At 35.9% G+C, this 22,625-nt stretch overlaps 1 protein-coding gene across 1 annotated transcript in view; it reads left to right on the top strand.

Annotated features, from left to right (window-relative positions):
* ARAP2 (ArfGAP with RhoGAP domain, ankyrin repeat and PH domain 2) overlaps window positions 1-22,625 on the top strand; it is a 136,528-nt gene that overhangs the window by 54,892 nt on the left and 59,011 nt on the right. Inside the window, exons 9-18 of the mRNA XM_009886812.1 lie at window positions 145-260; window positions 1,432-1,631; window positions 2,384-2,469; window positions 3,170-3,352; window positions 6,517-6,691; window positions 8,186-8,320; window positions 13,171-13,315; window positions 15,642-15,744; window positions 16,410-16,608; window positions 18,670-18,733. Of these exons, the coding sequence (XP_009885114.1) occupies window positions 145-260; window positions 1,432-1,631; window positions 2,384-2,469; window positions 3,170-3,352; window positions 6,517-6,691; window positions 8,186-8,320; window positions 13,171-13,315; window positions 15,642-15,744; window positions 16,410-16,608; window positions 18,670-18,733 (1,406 nt within the window). The remainder of the gene's footprint in view (window positions 1-144; window positions 261-1,431; window positions 1,632-2,383; window positions 2,470-3,169; window positions 3,353-6,516; window positions 6,692-8,185; window positions 8,321-13,170; window positions 13,316-15,641; window positions 15,745-16,409; window positions 16,609-18,669; window positions 18,734-22,625) is intronic.

Raw genomic sequence — 22,625 nt, 5'->3', positions numbered from 1 at the left:
TTTATTTATCCATTAATGAATTAGGAGTTTGCATGTTGTGGCCAAAATGTGTATTACTGACCTTGGATTTTTTTGACTTAATTATTCTGCGCATATTTGATTCTTGAATGATAAAACCCTGAACTCTTGCTGTCTTTTCTGTAGGATTTTAAGACAGGATTTGGTATCACTTTAATCCCTATGAATGTGGCAAACGTAAAACAAGTGGATCGGACTGCAAAGCAATCTTTTGAAATAATTACTCCTTATAAAAGCTTTAGGTGAGAACTTTAATATTTACATTACAACATATGCAAATAGCTAATGCACTAAAGAAATGCTTGTTTCATACTACAATGATTTATCTAGTTTGGATGAAAAGGAAATGTTTTTATTAAGAATGCTCAGCATTTTTTTTAAAAAAAGCACAAGGATTTTCTTTCCTTTGTTTAGCTGTGTGCTTCATCTGTTACCTCCCTGACTAGGCATCCTAGGCCCATAAATTCATATTTTTATTTATCCGCCTTTGTTCATTCTGTGCCAGGGCAGAAAAAAAAAAAGTCACTTTAACAACTTGACTCCATCTTAAAGAATAATAAACTGCAGTAGTGAAATAACGTTGCATCCATTTAATAAAAAGCATTTTATTTGAAAAGAATCAATCATGTGCCATGCTTTGTAGAAATCCTCCATTGAAATCGGTAGAATGTTTCACTTTGGCTGATGCTGTGACTTGTAAGGATGTTTAAGAAAAAAAAGGTATATGCTAATAAAGCCTTTTGTTAAGTGCTGTAGTGTTTCTTAAATGAAATTTCAGTAATGCAGGAGAAGAAGAAATCACTTTGTTCTCCTGGGCTTGCTAAACGCTAGCAAAGAATTTCCTTTCATTCTCAGTTGACTAGAGTAGCAGGTAAATTAATCTTGATCAGTGATTTGAATCTGTGGCTAAATGGTAGATAGCTAATTCTTTGAGTTTCTCTCAGCCATCACCATGTTGGTATTTGCCTATTATTATTATTTATATATTTCAAAAAGATCAATTTAAATGAAAAGCATTTTTTGGATGTTGTAGTTAGCAACTCTGTTACTCCTCAGTAAGTCTTTGCGTTTCCATGGGTCGTTCCATGCTTTTGTTAAAGTTCAGGCTTTAGGTTTGGTGTATAGTAACACAAAAAGACTGAAAGTAACTCAGTAATGTAACTTGGACATTACAAAAGCCACGTAGCACATGTTAGTAATGGTTTTGTTGAAAACCGAGCACAAAAACAGAGGGAGTTTTCATTGACAAAAAATACAAAATAATACATTCCATCTTAGTATTTATATCTGTGTAGAGGAAGATTTTCTGACTGTCATTTTGGGTGTAAATGTAATAAATAAGAGAGACTACAGACTATGTTTAATTGGGCTTTAAAATAAAGATCAATAACACAGAAAAGTCAATTGTTTCAGCTTTACAGCAGAGTCGGAAAGAGAGAAACAAGACTGGATTGAAGCACTGCAGCAATCGATAGCAGAAACTCTGTCTGATTATGAAGTAGCTGAGAAGATTTGGTTCAATGAGTCCAACAGGAGCTGCGCTGACTGTAAAGCTCCCAGTCCTGACTGGGCATCCATCAATCTCTGTGTTGTCATTTGTAAGAAGTGTGCAGGTAGAGTAATTAATGACAGGCTGTGTGGGTTCTACAAAATGTCATATTTGCATATCTGTGTATGTCCTTGAATTGGCTTTTTTCATTTTTACAGTGCCATCATTGTGAAAGTTTTGACAAACAAAAACTAAACATAACTTTTTTTTTTTTTTTAATAGCAAGGTCATCCTTATTCTAAAGCACTTCCGTGCATAAATGACAGGTCTGTAAGGTGATTGGTTTCCCTCAGATGAATAATCCTTCACAATTAGTGGAAATTAAGACACACTAGCACTTTGTGGGAAATGGCTGGCTTTTGCGAGGCTGGATGCCAAAGGATAACAATTTTTAGTGTATAAATTTGGGGTATTAATTCTGTTACATCAGGGCATATTTTACTGCCAATAGGGATAGCTTTTTTAGATATTGCAAAAATCTAGTTCTCTCATGTTTTATTTTTAAATATGTGCTTAAGCAGTAGATTCAGGGAAATAGTTTATAACTCTAGGCTTTCAAAACAAACCATCCCAATTGTATTCTCCACCAGGCAGCGTACTTTGTTTACTCATTACTATCAAATACAATCCACGTGTTTGCTTTTTTTAAATTTAGAGGGAGTTTGGTGCTTTTATTTTATATTGAAATATTAAACCCACCCTTTTTTAAAAAAGCAATTAGAATAAATCTGTCTTCATTAATTTATTTTTTTTTTTAAGCAGAAGAGAAACCTAGTTTAAGTGCTTTATTAAGTAAAAATACTCTTGGATTTTCAGGACAGCACAGATCTTTAGGACCAAGAGATTCAAAGGTCCGGAGTTTAAAAATGGATGCCAGCATTTGGAGCAATGAACTTATTGAGGTATGTTGTGATATTCTGTCTGTTCCATCTTGAAAACTACTGTATGCATAGGAGTTATTTATTGCTTTACTCACAAGAAAACTGAACATATAGCTGCTAAATAACATGCTGCTGTTATAGTAAATTTGATGTTTCTGGGAATAAAGTACCCTTCTGTCATTCAAAATATTCTCTTTTATATATATGTGTGTATATATATATATATATATAAAAAAAACCATCTGCACAATTTTTCTTTATATTTCTCCAAGCATCTATTTTTTGGGGGAAAAGAAAACAAAATGCTTTTGGAGAGCAATCATGATGGGCAATATTGAGAAGGGGAAAAGAAAGGAAACTTGTCACTACCAGTTTAGTTGCTTGGGGTGTTAAAAAATAGTGCTGATAGAGGGGGCTGAGTCATCATTATTTTCTTCGAAACATATGCTAGTCTTCTCTGACGTTTTCTTGGTATTTTCTAATATTTATTGAAATATTATAACTGATTAGCCTTGTAAAGCTTAGTTTCTGATGGTAAACGGTGACTACAGACTCTATAGATGACCATAGGCAGTGACTGAGAGAGGCTTCCGTCTCCTGCAGGCAATTCTCTTTTCTTTAATAATTTTATTTTTCAACTTTCAGCAGCTGAAAACTATTTAGAGGCTAGCTTCATATCCTTCATGCTATTTTGCTTATTTTTTTCTTGCACCTCATCCAGCTCTTTATCGTCATTGGAAATAAGAGAGCAAACAGTTTTTGGGCAGGAAATCTTCCCCCAGATGAACAGCTGCATATGGATGCCCCTGCAGAAAAAAGAATAGCATTCATTACACAAAAATACAAAGAGGGAAAATTTAGGAAAGCACCTTTTCCCTACAAAACCAAGGAACAGCTGAATAAGGTAATACTAGAATGGGTAAGCCTGTGCCATACCTTTTCTATTGTATTGTATCTGTATGCAATTTGGTCATCTTGTTAAACTGGTGGGAGAGAAATTCAGAATCCTGAGTGACATTCTCACAGAGCTGAATAAGGGTTGTTTTGGAGCGTTTACAGGACTCAATTCCTGTTTTCTTACTTCCTAGTTTTTCCAGTTTGTTTGTTTGTAGAAGGTTATGTTAACTATATGGTGTTTGTAATATGTCTCCCAGAGCCATCAATGAATATAGATCTTTATTTTTCTTCAAATGGACACTCTAGGGATGCAAATTCCCACTTCGCTTCTTTAGATACCTTCTTTACATGTTTTTGATATATCTGACATCTAACATTCCAGTACATTAGATGATTCAGCATTATCAATGGTGAAAGTAGCTCATGCACGCTTGTAGCTAATTGGAAATGAAACAAGCTAAAATTAATAGCGAAAAATGTGTGTTCATAGTGTTTCCTTTTACACAAATAACACAAATATTCTTTACAGTTATGAAGTGGAAAATGCAAATTATAAATATCAATTTCTGTGTAATTTTTGATGCCCATTTGACTGACTTTTAATATCTGTTGATTTCAGTCATGATTGTTTAGGGTTTATGAATATAGAAGAATGTAAATGCATATATATTCTGATGCTAATGCATTCGATTACATGAGTCAAATTGTCTCAAAGGGTATGCAGAAGCTGTGGGGAGACAGTAATGTTTAAAAGTTATTGTGGTTTCAACTAGAGAGGTCTCATTTGTTCAGTCGTTATTGTGTCAAAAAGGAGGTGCTATTTTCCATGCCATTTCTAAGTTCTATGTTAGTTATACACATAAGAAGTTAAAATAAGGGCATATACGATGGTTATCATTAAAACACCTCTAGCCAAAGTGAGAACCATCTCACTGTGTAGCTTGAATTTAGGTTTTCTGCATTTCATTGGAATTACACAGAATCACAGAATTGGGGAACACTTTTGGGTTTCATGGGGAACTCTAGCTTAGCAAAATACAATGTTTGGATTGTTTTCTATTTATTGGTAGCAGCTGTGCAAGAGACTTTATATAATATTGTGACTGCAGACCACAGAAAATAGCTCTGTGTTTTACAGGCTTGATTTTTCTGAAGTCTGTAGTTTTTGCTGGTGGTAGGGAAGGGTTTCTGTCAATTACTCATTTAACTACTGAGAAAAAATATCAGATGTAATGGTCAAATTTTCCATAGAGACAGGAAATTACCATGTAATAAGGTGGTCATTGCCAAGTAAATCTAGAACTTTTACTGTACTGTCTGCCCTGTCATCTTGTGCCTACTGGATCCGCATATGTTTATTAGAGCAGCTGAATTTTGAAGTAGTCCTTTTCTTGTGTTCATTGATTTCTGCCTTAATCATAGAATGGTTTAGGTTGGAAAGGACCTTGAAGATCATCAAGTTCCAACCTCTCTGCCATAGGCAGGGACACTTCCTACTAGACCAGGTTGCCCAAGGCCACATTGAGCCTGGCATTGAGCACCTCCAGGAATGGGGCCTCAACAGCTTCTCTGGGCAACCTGTTCCAGTGCCTTAACACCCTCAGAGTGAAAATTTCTTCCTAATATTTAATCTAAACCTGCCCTCTTCCACTTTACAGCCATTCCCCCTTGTCCTATCACTACATGCCCTAGTAAAAAGTCCTTCCCCAGCTCTTCTGTAGGCCCCCTTTAGGTACTGGAAGGCCGCAATAAGATCTCCCCAGAGCCTTTTCTTCTCCAGGCTGAACAGCCCCAACTCTCTCAGCCTCTCCTCACAGGAGAGGTGCTCCAGCCCTCGGATCATCCTCGTGGCTCTCCTCTGGACGTGCTCCAGCAGGTCCATGTCCTTCTTATGTTGGGGACTCCAGAGCTGGACATGGTGCTCCAGGTGGGATCTCACAAGGGTGGAGTAGAGGGGCAGAATCACGTCCTTTGACCTGCTGGCCACAGTTCTTTTGATGCAGCCCAGGATGCGGTTGGCCTTCTGGGCTGCAATTGCACATTGCTGACTCATGCTGAGCTTCTGGTCAATCAGCACACCCAGGTCCTTCTCCTCAGGGCTGCTCTCCAGCCATTCCCCGCTGAGCCTGTGTATGTGCTTGGGATTGTCCCGACCCAGATGTAGGACCTTGCCCTTGGCCTTGTTGAACTACATGAGGTTGTCTTGGGCCCACCTCTCCAGCCTGTCCAGGTCCCTCTGGATGGCATCCCTCCCCTCCAGCATGTCTACCTTACCAAACAGCTTGGTATCATTGGCAAACTTGCTGAGGGTGCACTCGACCCTATGTCCATGTCCACAACAAAGATGTTGAACAGTACAGGTCCCAGTACCAACCCCTGAGGAACGCCACTTGTCACTTCTCTCCACTTGGACATCGAGCCATTGACTGCAACTCTTTGAGTGCGACTGTCCAGCAGTCATCATTTCAGAAAAACTCATTCACTAACTAAATAATTTAAACACATATTAAATCATAGAAATTGTTATGGAATAGATTGCTGTAATTGTGTAGCTACCCCTGGTTTTAAAGTTTTGGACCAGGTTTTAAGGTTTTGGACCAACATTTTGAAAGGAAAAAAAAAGTTTGTCTGTCTTCATGTGTACAAAAATGAAAGGAACTGATGTTTTAGCATGTGGTGAGAACTTTCAATCTCAAGGAAGATAGTCAAGTGTGAAGATACCTTAAAGAACAGTTGCCTTGTAGACTGACTGTAGTTTTGAAGAACTCCCTATGAATTTCAGTCTGTTTCCTAGTAATAGAATTTAAGGATCAAATCTTGGCTCTTTGGTTGAACTTTTGAGGTTTGAAAGAATACGATTTTTTTTCTGTAGTACTTTGGTGTGTGAAAGAAAATCGGCGGGATTTTTTTATGTAAATAAACAAGCTTCCCCTCCAATTGTATTAGTTCATGTGATCCTTCCCAAGTGAAGGGATTCTTTTTCTGTTTTTGCTATTTTTGTCTAGATTCAAACCATACTTCATGAGTCCTGCTACTTCTCAATGTTTATAGTCTCTGAAAATGCAGGGGAACTATATTGGAGGTGGAAGGATTTGCATTGAAATGACATGTACTTGTTGCCAATAACTTTCTAATTTAAACAGACTTCTTGTTTTCCCTCTCCATGATAAGGCCCTGTGCGCTGCCGTAGTTAAACAAGATGTGCTAGAAACTCTGATGTTGCTGTTTAGTGGGGCTGATGCAATGTGTGCCACTGGAGACCCTGTATACAGTACTCCATACTTACTAGCCAAGAAAGCTGGACAAAGACTGCAGATGGAATTTTTGTACCATAATAAGTTCTCAGGTAGGATACATTCTCTTTGTCTTGAGCTTCTAATTTTATATTGGGCGAAAAGGAGGGAAGGAAGGAATTTAGAAGAAAAATTGGCATTGCTTTCAACAACAGTGATATAGCGTAGGGGGAATTGTGATGGTATTATCTGTATTTCAGCAGACAGCATATGTAACTGTGTACAATTTACTTTTATTTTGCTCAGGCATCAAGTTTAGGACTTAATAATAAAAAAGCTACTGATAACTGATAGACCTAATACCCTTAATCATAACACAGAAGACAAACGTGGTCTGCTGTGCCAATATTATCAGGCTTTTGCCAGAAAAAATGGGTATATACAGTTAACATGTATCTAAAATGTTCATCTTGGGCTTTGTTTTTTCTTAAAATAGTTTAAATTGATATGTATACCTACTGCACACAGACGTGCCTGTTTTTTCACAAACTCTCCTCCCAAAATAAAACTCACCTCAAACCTATAATATGATCTATCCCAGCAAACTGTCTTTTTTTCAGATCACAACTAATGTTACAGCTTGGAGCATGTGATAAACTTTAGCCTTGAAAGTCAAGAGTTCTGGTTGCAGCGTGTGACTGTTATGAGGCTCTTGAAAACAGAAAACTATTCTTAAAAGTAAATAAATAAATGAACTGTAGAGTATGGATGTGCCTGACCTTACCTTTTAAAAGGGCTATACAGTATCTGAAGCAGTCTGGGAATGAAGGTTTACACACAGATTTACACTGGAAAAAATTACCTATGCTATGCTGCAGCCAGCATTGTGGACATACTCCTGGACCAACTTTCCATTGTCTTGTGCCGCTCTGCAAAGTAACCCTGCATAGACTGAACAACGAAAGTTTTCATGGGAAATAAAGGGATGACTTAGGGCTTCCTAGAGCAAACACAGTCCCTTAAGTTCTGCCTGAGCATTGCTCTGTCACAAGCACCATGCAGCTATGGGTTTTTTGCTAGCTATGCTCTAAGGTTGTAGAGAAAGTTTGCTTGTCTTGGCTTGGTCTTTTCTACTTTTAGTCTTCCAGCCAAGGCAGCATCAATGTGTGCTGGTGCTGGTGTGTGTTCTTTTCTTCAGAGAAAGGGAGGTCATTGCAGGTTGACAGTGATTCTCCGAATCATTGTCTGTCTGCTGTCAGAGTTGGTGGTAAACTTCTAGATAAGCCCTCAAGAGAAACAAATTCCCTTCTGTTGAAGTATTACATAAGGGATGAAAATAAAAGCTTAGTACACCAGAAAACTGTATCTTAGATTACATTGGCAAGCAGTGGAAGACAATGACAATGTTGTAACCAATGTTTTCTTTAATGAATACGTAGGAATTTTACTCTAGTTATAAAAACAAATCAATAAGATGTATCTGTGTTATAGTAAAGATAGTGCACAGCAACTACATATCTACAGATACATGGTTAGAAAGACCTGTGAAGAAATGGTTATAACTGACATAAGTTCTGTATGTTACTTACTCCTTTGTCTTTTAATAGATTTCCCAAACTGTGATACCTGTTTTGAAAGTGGCTTCTCTGAAGATTCTTCACATTCCACCTTTCTTTGTGAATTCTTATACAAAGTTTCTTCTAATACTGCTAAGCTTCTTACAGAGAAGAAATTAAAAGAAGGTATTTTACATTATGCATTTGAATAATACATGAATATGTATTTGGTTCTTTTTAAATTCTTGCATTACTTTTTAAAAGATAAAATGTCTTTGATATGACATTTCCTGTTTTGATTTGGTAGACCTCTTTCAGATAAAGAAAATACTGATTGTCTTGATCTTTTTATTCAGTGGTTGGCAGAGGAAGAAAACTGAACTTCTGAAAAATTATTCAGTTAACAACAGTTATTGATAAATAAAAAACACTTCTCGCTTTAATTATATTTAGATAGATGCTACTGACTGCAAAAAAGTAGTTTCCATCTAAAATGATAATATTCCCGAAATCATTTACAAGTGTCACTGACTTTTTAGTAAGAGTCCAAATGCCTAACAGCTAGGATATTTCTCAAGCTCACAAATTTTAAAAATATTCCAAGTAGAAATGGGCACGCCCAACAACTTTACAACAAATTGGGGTGAAAATGTGTGTATATTCCAGTAGATATACATGTTATTCTGTGTATATCGGTCTCCTGTGATTTTTTTTTTTTTTGAGAGATGTTATCAGATAATTTTCATAGCTTTTTTTTTCCCTTATTCTCCCCGCTTGTGTTTCTATATTTTCCTTCCATCTAAACAAACAAATGATGTCAATTTTTAAAATCTGGGCTGATTTATGGTTGAGTTTATTGTTCCTAAAATCTTGACATGGCATCCTGTGTTGATATATATGTATTTTTATATGATTATGTCCATATTCTTGTGGTGTAAGCCTTTTAGACCCTTAGTGGAGGTTAAAGCATGTTAAAGCATGTAACTCCTTTTTAAATATGCTTTTGAAGAATCTATATGTTTGTGGGGGTCCAAATGCTTGAAAACATTGGGTGAGCAAGAGAAATAATGCCTCATCATGGGCATTTCCTAGCAACTTTGCAGTTGTTAACAAAGGCACTTGTTGTGGCAGAGGACTGCTGCTGGAGAGGACCTTCTTGAGGATTGTTCTGAAACTGCACTGAGCTTATTCAGGAAAGAAAGTAATAACTTCAAACCTGACTACTACTTGCTCTAAGTGCAGACCTTGTCTTCTGTGCTGTGGGTATCTGTATCTATATTCATTAAAAAAAATAAATAGCTCACTAAGAGAAATAGAGATCAGGTGCAAGGCAATACTACTGGTCTCTTCTAACACAATGATATGTTAGAAGTGCAGTATAAATTTGTGAATAATCTGTATACCTTGAGATTTAGCTATAAATGCTCACAGAACATCTTCTGTAGTGCATTTTGGGGAGATGCAGTGGAGGGGAGCATCAATAGGAAGGTGCCTTAAAAATATTTATGAAGAAAGCCCTCAGACAAGAAACAACTGAATTTTCGCTGTCTTCCATCACAAGTTTTTAGTGGACAGAAATGAAGCTGCTTTGAAAGCTTGTAGTCTATTGTTTAGCATCACACTTACTACTTGAAGGAACATACAGTAAATGGAAAGGAACCAGATTTCCCTCAGCTCAGGTTTTGATCTCTGAAATTGTGACAATGTCTTGTAGATGGTAGATGTTCTGCTATTTGTTTTTTGGGGGGGATTTTTGGGGGGGTGTTTGTTTGCTTTGTTTATACATTAATGTTGAATTACCCATGTGTTTGTCAGGACTGATGTTTCTGGGATGGGTGCTTTACAGATAGGAAGATAGGTTTCCCTGACCATTTGCAGTTCAAGAAGACAAATGACAAATGGGACAAGGGAGGAAGATGTAATAATAACATCCTTTCAACAACAGCAAAAAACCCTGCAATTTTGAATTGGAAACTGCTCTTGCCTGAGGGCTCTAATATATCTCAGCCATGTGTAAGAAGTATTATGACAGAAGTTTGTTGGTTTGGGTTTTTTTTGCTATTTAAAACATAAAACACGTAATCTATTTTTTTTTTCCCCTTCAGTATTGACTTTCTTCCCCCTCCATCAAGGACTGTTTCTACCTTTATAAAATCTCGTTAACGTGAAGTAATATGGGATATGCATATCATATTTTTGGGAATATGTGGTTGGGTTTTTTTCCTTCTTAGTGTCTTTAGAAAGTAATTTGATGGTTAGAGTACTAATGTGTGGGAGACACAGTTTCAATTCCCTCCTCTGCCTGTAAAGATTCAAATAAGGTCACATTACCCAAAAAAGTGACCTAGCTGTTTAGTTCTAGAGAAAAGTAGTAAGCTCTCCTGTTGAAGCAGTTCTGAATTGCCACAAACTAATTGAGTTCTCACCGGGCCAGAGAGAGAGCACCATTCTCTCATGGGGGATTACAATACTTGTCTAAATTTTGAGCCCTGTCCCAAGGACATGGAAGTTTTGATCTACTGACTTTTTTTTTTTTTTTAAATGCTGTTTGTGGAAAGGACTGCAAGCCAGAATCCTGTTAAGCTGTCTAGCCATTAAACTAGAGTTCTTCCTCAGTGTTAGGAATCTCTGAGGCAGTTGTCAGCCTTGCCTGTAGTGCCAAGGGCTAAAAATTCGAGCGCTGTGTTTGTTGTCGCAGAAAACTGTTATCCCTTTGTGGGCTGAACCCTAATGGTAAAAGGACACTCAAGAAAACATTCAGTGCTGTGAATTGAACCCAGGTTTTGTAAAAACCAGGTGAAACACCTGGAAATACAGTCCAGTTTTTCATTATGTGGGTTTCAGTGCAGGAGAGAGTATACCAACTTTGTGTGTACTTCTCATTATAGCAGCTTCAGTGGTACTATATACTTTTGAGGAAAGTTGTTGTTAAAGCTGTTGATGATCAGGAGGAGGGGAGCTCAAACATTGGTGCTATTCTGATGCAATGGATCAAAAAGTAAAGGTTAGAAGTTTAGTGGCTCAGGTTTGAATTATTTTTTTTTTTTGCTTCTGTTTTTAATGTAAAAGGTTTTATGGAGCCCTGTTAAAAGCCTTCACGTTCTGAAATTGTCCTTGAGACTTGTAACAGTTTAAATATTGAAGCAGTGGGCTATTTTGTAGAATAGAGTTTGGGGGATGGGAGGGGAAAAGCTGGGGGACAAAAATCCCTAAACAATCAAACTCTCCAAGTTTGGCGCTCAACTCCTGTACGCCTATACATTTTCAAACCCTTTATCTTGTGTTTATTTTAGTATTTAAACTGTGTATTTAGACAGAATATGGATAGAACTACATAGCAAATAGTATGATATGAATAAATACTAATAAAATAATACCGAGATATTTATAAAACATGTATAAATCATATAGTAAATAATAGGAAAATGTAATTGGATGGGATATCAGATAACATACTAAGTATTGGCTAAATGCAACTGTAGTTTGGGGTTTTGTTTGGTGTTTTTTTATGTTTCTTTTCCAGAGCTGTTTTACCAAATTCTCACAGATACTTTACCAGAATATTTGCAGCTGTCTAGGAATTTTAAGACTGTAGAAATAAACAGACTGTTTTGTCTTAGGACCTGCTTCTCTGCAGTGTTGGGAATTGATGCACCTCAAATTATATTCTAAGAGCTAGATGTAAGCTAGAATGAATGTATCAATATTTTGAGTCATAAATAGTCATTAATACGCTATGTCATGTGCTGTATTCATATTTTAGGCTCATAACAGTCTTAACATGCCAAATAATACTTTTAAGTTACTCTGCAGATTTTTTCCTTCCACCTTTTTTCTTTTTTTTTTTTTTTTAAAGTATTGATGGCCATTACTAGATACTCCAATGTATCTAATTCAAAGTTATTTGACGATAGAATTCTTAGTAGGCAATTTAACCATCCTCAGCAACTATAAACTGTTACATGTTGAAAGCATTCCACAATGTTAGCAATTTTGCTAAATGAATTTACCCTTGTCTGGTATATATGTGAATAGCAACAAGAGAGATCTCCAGTTTGTTTTAATGTGAACATGCCATCCTGAAATGGCTATAGCTACTGCCTGTCTGTGATGTACCCGTTTATCTTACCCAGTATACAGGAACAAATTCTGTACCATTTCATTGGTATCTGACATTTGGGCCTGCAGTAGGAGAGAATTGAGCTCAGCCACTGGTGTGCCTAGAAAGGATTGTTCTATTAGTTTTTTGTTCTTCAGTTTGGCATCTTCTGCTATTGTGGAAGCGTATATTAAAAAAAAAAAAAAAAAAAAAAAGAAGAAACATGTTAAAGAACACAACTTCTGACAGTGCTTTCCAGTAATGTGCAATTGATACAAGTTCTGGCATGTATGACATTGTTTTTTCTGGACTATTTGAAAGGCTTTAATTGTTTTCCTTAATCTTGTAATAGTGAGTGGACACACAAGCATTACCAAACAATGGAAGACAGATTGACTTGGTTTTGGCCTCTAGTTCCAGTAATGTGAAAGAAAGAGTAGCCCTTTTTTGCTACGGCTTTCCATGATTCACTCACTCATATCAGAGTATGTCAGAATATATTGTTCTTGTAGCTTTCAGTGTTTCTAACTTTGTAGCATGTTTTCTTTCTGCTTCCTTAGCTCTCTTCTGCTAAATATGTAACATGGCATTGTGTACCAGCTCTGCCCCCATCAAGTTCCACAGCAAGTGAAGTAAAAGCCCTATACAATGTTAAAGTTAACTTATGAAATGATTTAATATACTCATAAAGTAAAAATAAGTGTGTTATATTTGAAATACTGTTTTCTTAAATTACCACTTGCTAGAGTTTCTATAGGTTAAGTAGTATCAACAGAGACATTGAATGCCTGGCCCATTGAAGTCAACGAGACTGAGATTTCATCACAAATGTGTTACTGTCAGAACAGAGCTATGCATCCTGTGAGGCAACTTCTGTAGGAAGAGGTAATTTTTATTGTTATGCCAACTGACTTTTCTATTATTTCTTTAATTGCAGATTGCAACAAAAGGTGGTGCACTTTGGAAAGTGGCTTTCTGAGCTACTATGAAAATGATAAAACTACCACTCCTAATGGTATGATTGACATCAATGAAGTTATCTGTCTTGTAGTGCACAAGTCAGACTTCTTTTTAAATAGAGGGTAGGTTCCCAAATTAGTATTTCGGTAAACAAACTCAGGTATTTCAAAGATTTTATTCTGGGTTTTCAGAGCTGTTCATTGTTTTCCTGAATTTTGAACATGCAATTTAGAAAAAAAGCTGAATTGTTTTATGTTGACTTCAATAAATATGTGCTAAGTGGTATTTGGGGATTTTTTTTTATAGTGATGTAATGAAAATGTTAGGGTAATTTAAAAGGGCAGCATAAATTAGATACATCTGTTTCTTATTAAAACTGTAATGCATATTCTCAGTGCTTAAAAGGTTACATGATGATAAATTGAACAATTAATACTCATTTTTCTTTCTGGGATTGACCTCTGCCTCAAGCCAAAACTCTTGCTTTGTTTCTTCCTGATAATAATGCAGCAGATTAGAGTTCTCGGTAATGTTTTTGGTTTTGGCCATGCATCTGTCCATCTTTGAAACCCATTCTTTGTTCTGCATCTAAGGACAACAGCGTAGCTCTTGAACATTGTGTTGGTTTGAATAACAATTTTTTTTGTGGTCTTGGTTTTTCTTTTGTAACTCTCACATGCCATTTTTTACTTTAAAAACATCATGTGGAGATTCACTTAAGTCTGAGTGATACTTGATTTCTATAGGGCAACATTTTTGTTTAACTATGCTTTGGATCCATCTAGCAAACTCCGTAACACTTCCTTTTAAATTTCTTTGTGTGTGTGTATGTAAAATAACAAGATCTTTTTACAGTATAATACTGTAATTCTTGTAGTTACAAAGCAAAAGTGTCTACAAAGAAAACAGTCTATTCAGTAAGCTTCTGGTGAAGATAACGGGAAGAAAGGACTTTAGCTACTACAGAGATACAGGGCGTTCAGAGGGGAGAAATCCTGAAACATGGTGATGCCTCAATATGCTATAAAGTACAGTGGAGATGGCCTTCACTATTCTGCAGTAGCATAATTTTGTGGTATCCAGAAAAAAGAAAAATATCACTTTCTTCTTCTGGTATCGAATCTAACTTATTGCTTGCTACATCTCCAAATGGTTCCACTTCATGGTAATATCTAAATTAAAAATGTGTTGGCTGAATGCCTCACTTTTAGGGAATAACTAACCTGCTGTGTTTTGCCTGCAATTGGGTAGTTTTATGAGAAACTTCCTGAAATTTGATATTTCTTGTAGTTAAATACTTGGTCCCTAATATGTCCATTCTATTAGTCATAATTAAGTATTTACATGCAATTTTCAAAGTGGTCATTGAATGTGAGAGAACTGACTCATGTTCAATTCTCCAGATTTAGACAAATCTCAGTATCCAGCATTGAAAGGAAAAAGAATACTCCATGTATTTGGATTCTAGGGAGAGATCACAGGTGAAATCGTGCTATAAATTGGTGAATCATAATTTATAAGTTAAAGACTGACCTGAAGTCCAACAAGACTATTACTTTCCAAATTCGACCCCAATTTCAACTATTTTGCTTTTTGTCTTTTACTATCCTTATTTGTCAGTTGAAAATGGAAAAACAGGGACCATCTGTTTAAATAATTATGTAGTTTTTAAAAAGAAAAAAAACAAGAGCCGTCCCAAAAAAACTTTTAAGAACTTCTTGAGCTACAGCAACTTCAAAGGGTAGTTATAAACATGACAGAAGCCAACTCTTCTTGGTGGTGGCAGGTGATACAAGGAGTGGCAGTGACCATGAATTTTCACCCTAGGAGTTTCAGGCTGGGTGACAGCAAAAGCATGTTCATTAGAAGGGTGGTGGAGAACAGGAATAGGTTGCTGAGTGAAATAGTTGTCTCCATCCTTAAAGGTTTTCAAGGTTTTGATCTATGGTTAGTGATAGTCCCACTTTGAGCAGGAGATTAGACCAAGTGACATCAAAAAGTCCCTTTGAACCAACGTTTCTATGATTCTGCAGTAATGTGTTTACAACTTCCTGGTCAATGAGTTGGTCTGCTTATACTAAACCTAAACAAAATGTTTTGAATGCATCACAAAAATATACTTGCTGAAATCATGTAAACTTGCAAATGCAAAAAATTCCCTGTGAGTTTTAACGACTATATGTAAACACTTTTATTAATTTCAGAATTACTGAAAAAACTATTCTGCAGTAGCCTCTAAACACGTGTTGACCTGAAAAGCACTTTGATCATATTGTGTTATAAAATACTCTTTTATTAGTTGGATTGTACTTGCAAGATTGGGGGAGAAATGCAGATAGATTCCATTCCATAGGTATGAAATATTGAAAAAATAGAGGAAGGGGACTCTTGTGTATCTACTGTTATAAGGACTACATACAGCTGCCTGTTTCCTCTTGCTTGCTTTAGGGACATCTTTACCTTTGAAATCTACTTAATGTCAGAACGCGTTTTTCTATTTGGAGCTGAAACTGCATATTCACAAAGAAAATGGACTTGGGCAATAGCTAAGGTAATACTGATAATTATCTTTTCCAGTTAGGCCAGGAGCCTTTGCACAAAGAATAAAGTGTCATTGTTAGCTTAAAATCCTCTGAGAAGCCATTCTTGATGAATACTGATCTGTCTTTTGTGTAAAGGTTTCTTGTGCAGCAGGAAGAAATAACTTCTGTGATTTAATGTGTGAAACAAGATAATAAAATAAAATGGAAAAGGAATTGAAGCAACATTTTAATGCCAACCTTAAGAATATATTAAAGGTTCTCTAGTATAAAGACATATACTATATGAATTTATTTCAGCTAAGTTGTTTATGGTTGCAATTCTCTTCTTTTATTTGCTGAAACAGAATTCATAAGCAGCGCTGTATTTTATACAGTACCAAATGCTAATAGTCACACCACTAATTAAATCAACTGTAGTTTAAAAATAAAAAATGTTTTAATTGTAAAGTGTGAATGGGAAAAATATGTTAAACTTTATTTTATAAGTTAAATTTAATGTAGATATGGGTTTATGAATGATAAATCTGAAAGGTTGTTGTTTTTTTTTTGTTTTTTTTTTTTTACTGGGGAGTTCATCCTTGAATCTTATAGATTTGCAATATCTTGATTTGTCTTTTTTTTAGGGGAAGAGGGTTTTTTTTCTTCATCTGACTCACCCCATTTTCTTTGGTAGCATTTTGTTCCCCCTGTGGCTGAATGCTTGTTAGAAAGAGACTGTGACCTGATTGGCCAGCTGTACTACAAAGACTGCCATAACCTGAATCAATGGAGGAAAGGCTGGTTTGCTATAGAGAAGTCGAGCCTTTATTTTTGTCTTGAAATGGAGAATGCTGAAGAAGATTCCATATATCTGAGGCGATTGCAAGAACTAAGTAAGACTTTTGCTTAACATCTACAATTCAGGAGCTACTCTACTGTATTAATTCACTGTTAAGTACATTTCTATTACATTTTAAAGTCACAAACATTAGGAGCTCAATAGCTATTCCTTTGCATGAGCCAGATGTTCTTCCAACTCTAATCTAAATAGAGAGTTGGTAAAGTTCTGTCTTGAAATTTTTTTGCTACTTAGTGGCACACGCTAGAGACATTTTTCACAGCTTCATAATGAATGAAGACAATTTTTGCTCCAGTTGCAGCAGTATCTTTCTTACAAGAGTACAGAATTGAATAATAATATATGACCTTTTGGGATTATTGTCTCTCACTTTTGACAGGGCAGAAATACTCACTGCAGAACGTATTCTTGAGATGATTGACAGGCCTAGTTTTAAAATACTCAAATGTACTGGAAAAATTATAATTTTCTTGGAAAACTATTTCACAGACTAAAAGACTTCTTTTTTCTGGTACTAAAAATATTCTTTGCTCAATATCATGACGTGGAAGGATAATAATATTTATACAAATGGTCTTCTGTGACCAATTTTATATCATTGTCTGTAATTATGGTTTGAATCCTCTTTAAGCGTATCTGCCCTACTTGTTTTTAGATTGAACAAGGCAATATGTTATGTAGGAAAGTAAAAATAATTTTAGATTTCATATTAAAGTAACATAGAGAAGATAATTTAGCTCTTTATTGATGATCCTCTTTGTAAGTGCTGTCAGATTGTGGACTGTTTTGCAGGAACTTGTCTAAATGCCATTGGACTTTCTACTGTTTATTTACTGCCATCTTACATTTGCTGTGAATAACACTGTGAAGGTGGTTTTTAATCAGGAATATTTTTATGCCTCTAGCTATCTTTTAACTTGTGACTACTTTTTGATCTTGATTCAGAATTAAAAGGTTAGACAGTAGGAGAACTGGTTTTGATATTAGTTTTGATAGTGCAACTGTAATTGCTCCTACCCTAATCATATAAGCATCCGACATCTGTGTATATCTCAAGTATAGAAATGAAACACACATTTAGCTTTTGGTTGAAAATCATTTTTGCTTGGGTTTTGATTTTTAAATATTAGTTGTATAACAGAGTTGTATTTCTTGGAAATATTGTATATCCATAGTCCTATTTTTTTCTTTGATTTCTGGTTTCCCCAAAATAAATCTGCTCCGCTATTAAGACTGAATTGTATAACAAACTTGCCAAATAATGAGTCATCAGTGGAAGTGTGGTCGCTTACCTTCTTGATATCCGACTCACTAAATGTAAAAGAGGACAGGAGTATGTGTGATACAAAAACATTGTACAACATGCTTCAGAATATGTTTATTGAGCTTTATTGGTATTCCATACTTTACTGTCGCTGGGAATTAGTTGAGATAAGACGTGAATTATATATAAGACATAAACTTTGAAAGAATTACCTTTTCAGAATTTTCAATTAGTAAACAGGTTACATTTAACTTACTGTTTTTAGTATAGTGTACAGTATAGTTTTATAAGCACTGTTACTGGAAACTATCCAGATGTACTTTCTGTATAATGTAGGTGTTTTTCAGGGTGCTTATTTTAGCAGGAATAGCTTAAGGCAACCTAAAGAAGGGTGGCAGTGGTCTTCACAGCATAACATTCAATTCACGTTAAGTTATTGTGGATACCTGCAGCCATTAGGGTGCAAGTAAATTAATGGATTCAAAAATCCAGCTTACTTTTGCATAGTCATGTATTCTAAAACTTGTATTTACAAGTTTAATTTTAATATAATAAAACACTGTAGCATGTTTTCACATTTAAATGTACCTCTCTATCCTTTCTTTATAATTCTCTGTGTTAGGTTTTCTTGTAAATGCAAGTATATTGTGGTATTTTGTGGAGTTTTCTATTATCAGCAGCATGCTTTATTTGAAATGTTTAAGAATTCCATGCTCCTTTTGTCACTGAAGATCATTTTGAAAGAATGTCTATATGTGCATACATGTATGTGTTTGTCTGTATATATGGGTCTGTATAGATCATATGAATGTGTATGTATTTTGTTTTCAGCCATCAGTAGTGTGACACAAAATGGAGAGAAAATAGACGTCCTGCTGCTCGTTGAAAAAGGAAGGTAGGTTTCCCATCTGAATAAAGCTTTGATCTGCTTTTATATTGATGTCTTAGAATTCTTGCTCATCAGTCATGAAGCTTTTTCACTTGTGGTTCCTAAAGAGAGTAAATTTGCAGACTTTTTAAAGGAGGGAAAGTCTTTGTGTATTAATTACGTTTTATGTCTGTGTCAGGAAATGCTAACAAGTACTGCTTAATGAAAAGCTGTTTTCCCATTGAGAAAATTATTCCCAGTCAGATTAGTCTGCCAATAACAGTTTCTTCAAAAGGACCTAACTTCTTTTAACCTGTAAAGAAAGAGTACCTTTTTGGAGCATTTACCACTTACTTCTCAATTTTTTTTATCACTCTTATATCCCAGAATTCTGTGTCTCAATTTATGTAGGTCAGGATTGAGAGGGTATGTATGAATCCCCTAGTTAGTCTTATTGTAATGTCTGGTCTCGGTTAACAACATATTAGCTGGAAGAAAACAACTGTGAGGCAAACATGATCTGTATCTGCTTCCAAGTAGGTAATATTCTGCGGAGATGATTCTGACAAATATAATGGTATGAGAGGTTGAAACTTGAAGTGAGCGAGGGTATTTGGCCACAAAGATGATCAGAGGGCTGGAGCACCTCTCCTGGGAGGACAGGCTGAGAGAGTTGGGATTGTCCAGCCTGGAGAAGAGAAGGCTGTGGGGAGGCCATAGAGCAGCCTTCCAATACATAAAGGGGGCCTACAGGAGAGCTGGGGAGGGACTCTTTATGAGGGAGTCTGGCGATAGGATGAGGGGTAATGGTTTTAAACTGGAAAAAGGTAGATTTAGATTAGATATCAGGAAGAAATTCTTTACTGTGGGGGTGGTGAGGCACTGGCACAGGCTGCCCCGAGAAGCTGTGGAGGCCCCATCCCTGGAGGTGTTCCAGGCCAGGCTGGATGGCGCTTTGTGCAACCTGGTCTGGTGGGAGGTGTCCCTGTCTGTGGCAGGTGGGTTGAGACTAGATGTTCTTTAAGGTCCCTTCCAACCTAAACCATTCTGTGCTTCTATTTCTGCCTCGTATATGGCTAAATATTTAAATATGAAAGTAAAATTATTGAAAATAATTCTTATTTCGTAATAGATCGGGGTTTTTATATTTCAGGGATAGACTATTGGACAAATGTCTGTGTAAGAAGTGGTGCAGTGTTTACGCAGTATTCTGAACAGTGAATAAGAGGTTAATAAAGGAAGATTGTTTTTCTCTTTGTTGGGTAAACAAAATAAACAAACTCCAGCATATACTTTTGACATCTTTTCAGAGTTGGAGAAACTTGATGGAGAAACTCATTGTAACTTGTGTGTTCTGAATTTTAACTCTTCCTGAGACACTATTTAAGTTCCAGAATTCAGTAAGGTGATGCACATCAGAAACAAACACTTTTTTGTGTTGTGTTTTTGGTTTGTTTTGGTTTTGGTTGTTGTTTTTTTTTTTCAAAGCAGCATATTGAAAGATTCAGCATTGAGTAAGCTGCATAGACCAACCAGGGAACCAGAGGTATCGTTTTCAAGGTGAAGTCCAACAGATGAATACAAACTGTGCATCTGATTTCATAGATATCAGTGCTGAGCAAAACTTCTAGCTCCAAGTCAGCTTTTATTTCTTTCATTATAATATTTCTGTCAAGTGAGGGCAGGTTTTCCCTGAACTGGTTTAATAGTTTAATGGAAAATCTGAACTATTTTGAAATCATTTCAACAGGGGCACTTGCTGATTTATGGTGGCCATGAGTATGCTTAATTTTCTGTCGCTGAAGTCTGCCATAAAGTGTTTACATGCCTAATTTTCTCATTATCTTAACCATTAAAAGCTGTATGGGTATATAAGCTTCGGCATGGTGATTCTTGATTAAGATATTAATCCAGAAGTATCCAGGTGTTCAGCACAGTTTCATGGTATTGCATCTTGCAGTGATAACAAATGTAATGTGTGTGGGGAAAATGGTTAAGTATAAAATCACCCTTATCTGTAGATTCAGTTATTGTAAATGGAAACAAAACCAGCAATATTCCTTCTGCCCCTCCAAACCCTAGATAAATTAATATCTTTGAGATGTCATCAGCATCTCCTAAATGATCTATCATAGTTTATAGGTTTTCCTATTTTGTCTGTTATTTTATAGCAGTGCTTGTCTAATACCAACTTTGGTATAGATTGATCACTTGGAAAGAGGCCCTATATGCTGATTTATTGACAACTGTCATGTTCATTTGTTAGTAACTTAAACATAGGACAAATGATAAAATAAAATAAAAAAACAGTATTGCAAGAATGAAACAAAACAAGATATTTTTTTTCCCGAATTAAGAAAACTTTGGGGGGAAAAACAAAACAAAACAAAAAGCCACACCAAAACAACACCCCCACCCTTTTTTGCATAAAGAAATAAACGTGGTCAATGTCTTACAACATTTTGCTCAATTTTATTAGAAGAAATGTAAATACCTTGAGTATTTTCCTACTGAAGCTCATACGGGTTGTCTTTTGGTTTTGTTACTGATTTCAAACTAGCTTCCCATTACTTAAACATATTTAGGTCTTTTTTTCAAGTCTCAGTCATTGGGTTGATAAATTACGGAAAATCATACATTACATGCATCATATAACTTTTTCTTTGACGCTTTTTCCATTGGCTACTGTAGGCAAAAGAATGACTTAAGTCATTACAAACGGCCTTCTCACAAGAGTGATTGCATACACAAGTAAACAGTTTTAGAACTATAAAAACTTCAAGTCTTACTGCTGAAATAATTATAATGTAATAAATCTATGAATTCTGGATGTTTAAAAATACTTAGTAGATTTATGTGTATGTTAAATTCATGGGGCATAAATTTAGCGTTCATCTGATCCATAACTACTCAGAGGAAGAGTTTACAATTGATTTTGGGCTGTAAGGTGCATAATGCTTTACAGCTTATATAAAATACAAGAATTCAGAGAGAAAAGGCACGTGAGATTTTTCTGAAGTGTCTTAGGTATGAATACAATCCATTCCCACCCCCCAGTTTTTTCCCCCCTTTTCCTCTACCCTGTTTTCTACTTGGCACCTTGCCGTTCATTTATTCTCTATCTGACATCATCAGTGAAAGAAGAATACCAGCTTAGAAATAAGAGGTGGTAATCATACTATGCATTGCAAAGTAATAGTGTATCATGAGAGACTGAACCAGGCTAAAACACTTTCAAAGCAACCAGTTTTTCTTTTGCAGGTTGTTGTTTTTGAAGCTCAGTGTACTTCCTAACTTTTCACAATAAACCTAGACTTTATCTAATTCTAGATTTTTTTTTTTTTTTTTTTTTTTCCAGATCTCAATGATGTTTCATGTTTGTCTTTGGGTGTCTTTGCTAAAGTAAATTAGAGAGGAACACACTCCCTTTTGTAGCACCTATTGAAATTTTATTGCACTCTGATCTCTGTTGGAACATCTTGTCCAACCTGCTAGAACTATCTCCAGCCCAGCTGGAAATCCTGACTTCTGACGGCACGGTTTTCCTATGCCATAATCAGATGGTCGTTTGCCTCCACTTAAGTTCCGCTTTCATAGTTAAAACGCTTCTTGACTTCTTGCTAGAAGTGGAAGAACATTTTCCAGATTTCTGTGTTTGACACTTCCCTCTGTCACATAGAGATGTCTTTCAGTTTGGGGCTTTTTCCCCTTGATCTTTCCTATCTATTTGTAAAATTCGTGAAGTGAACGGTGATACTCAATCTCTTGTTGCCATCCAAACAGAAGTTGCATAGCAGATAGGTGAAGAAGCTTCTTCTGTGTAGTTTAACAGAGGTCAAAAGAGGGATCTGTACACTGAAGAGAGGAAAGGTGTCTGAGAGTAACCGATATACAGTAATTTTAGAATATATCTTCTATA

The sequence above is a fragment of the Charadrius vociferus genome, unplaced genomic scaffold (genome assembly GCF_000708025.1).
Source record: "Charadrius vociferus isolate BGI_N301 unplaced genomic scaffold, ASM70802v2 scaffold186, whole genome shotgun sequence".
Lineage (NCBI taxonomy): Eukaryota > Metazoa > Chordata > Aves > Charadriiformes > Charadriidae > Charadrius > Charadrius vociferus.
The sequence above is the reverse complement of the archived record's forward strand: the minus strand, read 5'-3'. Positions and strand labels throughout refer to the sequence as shown.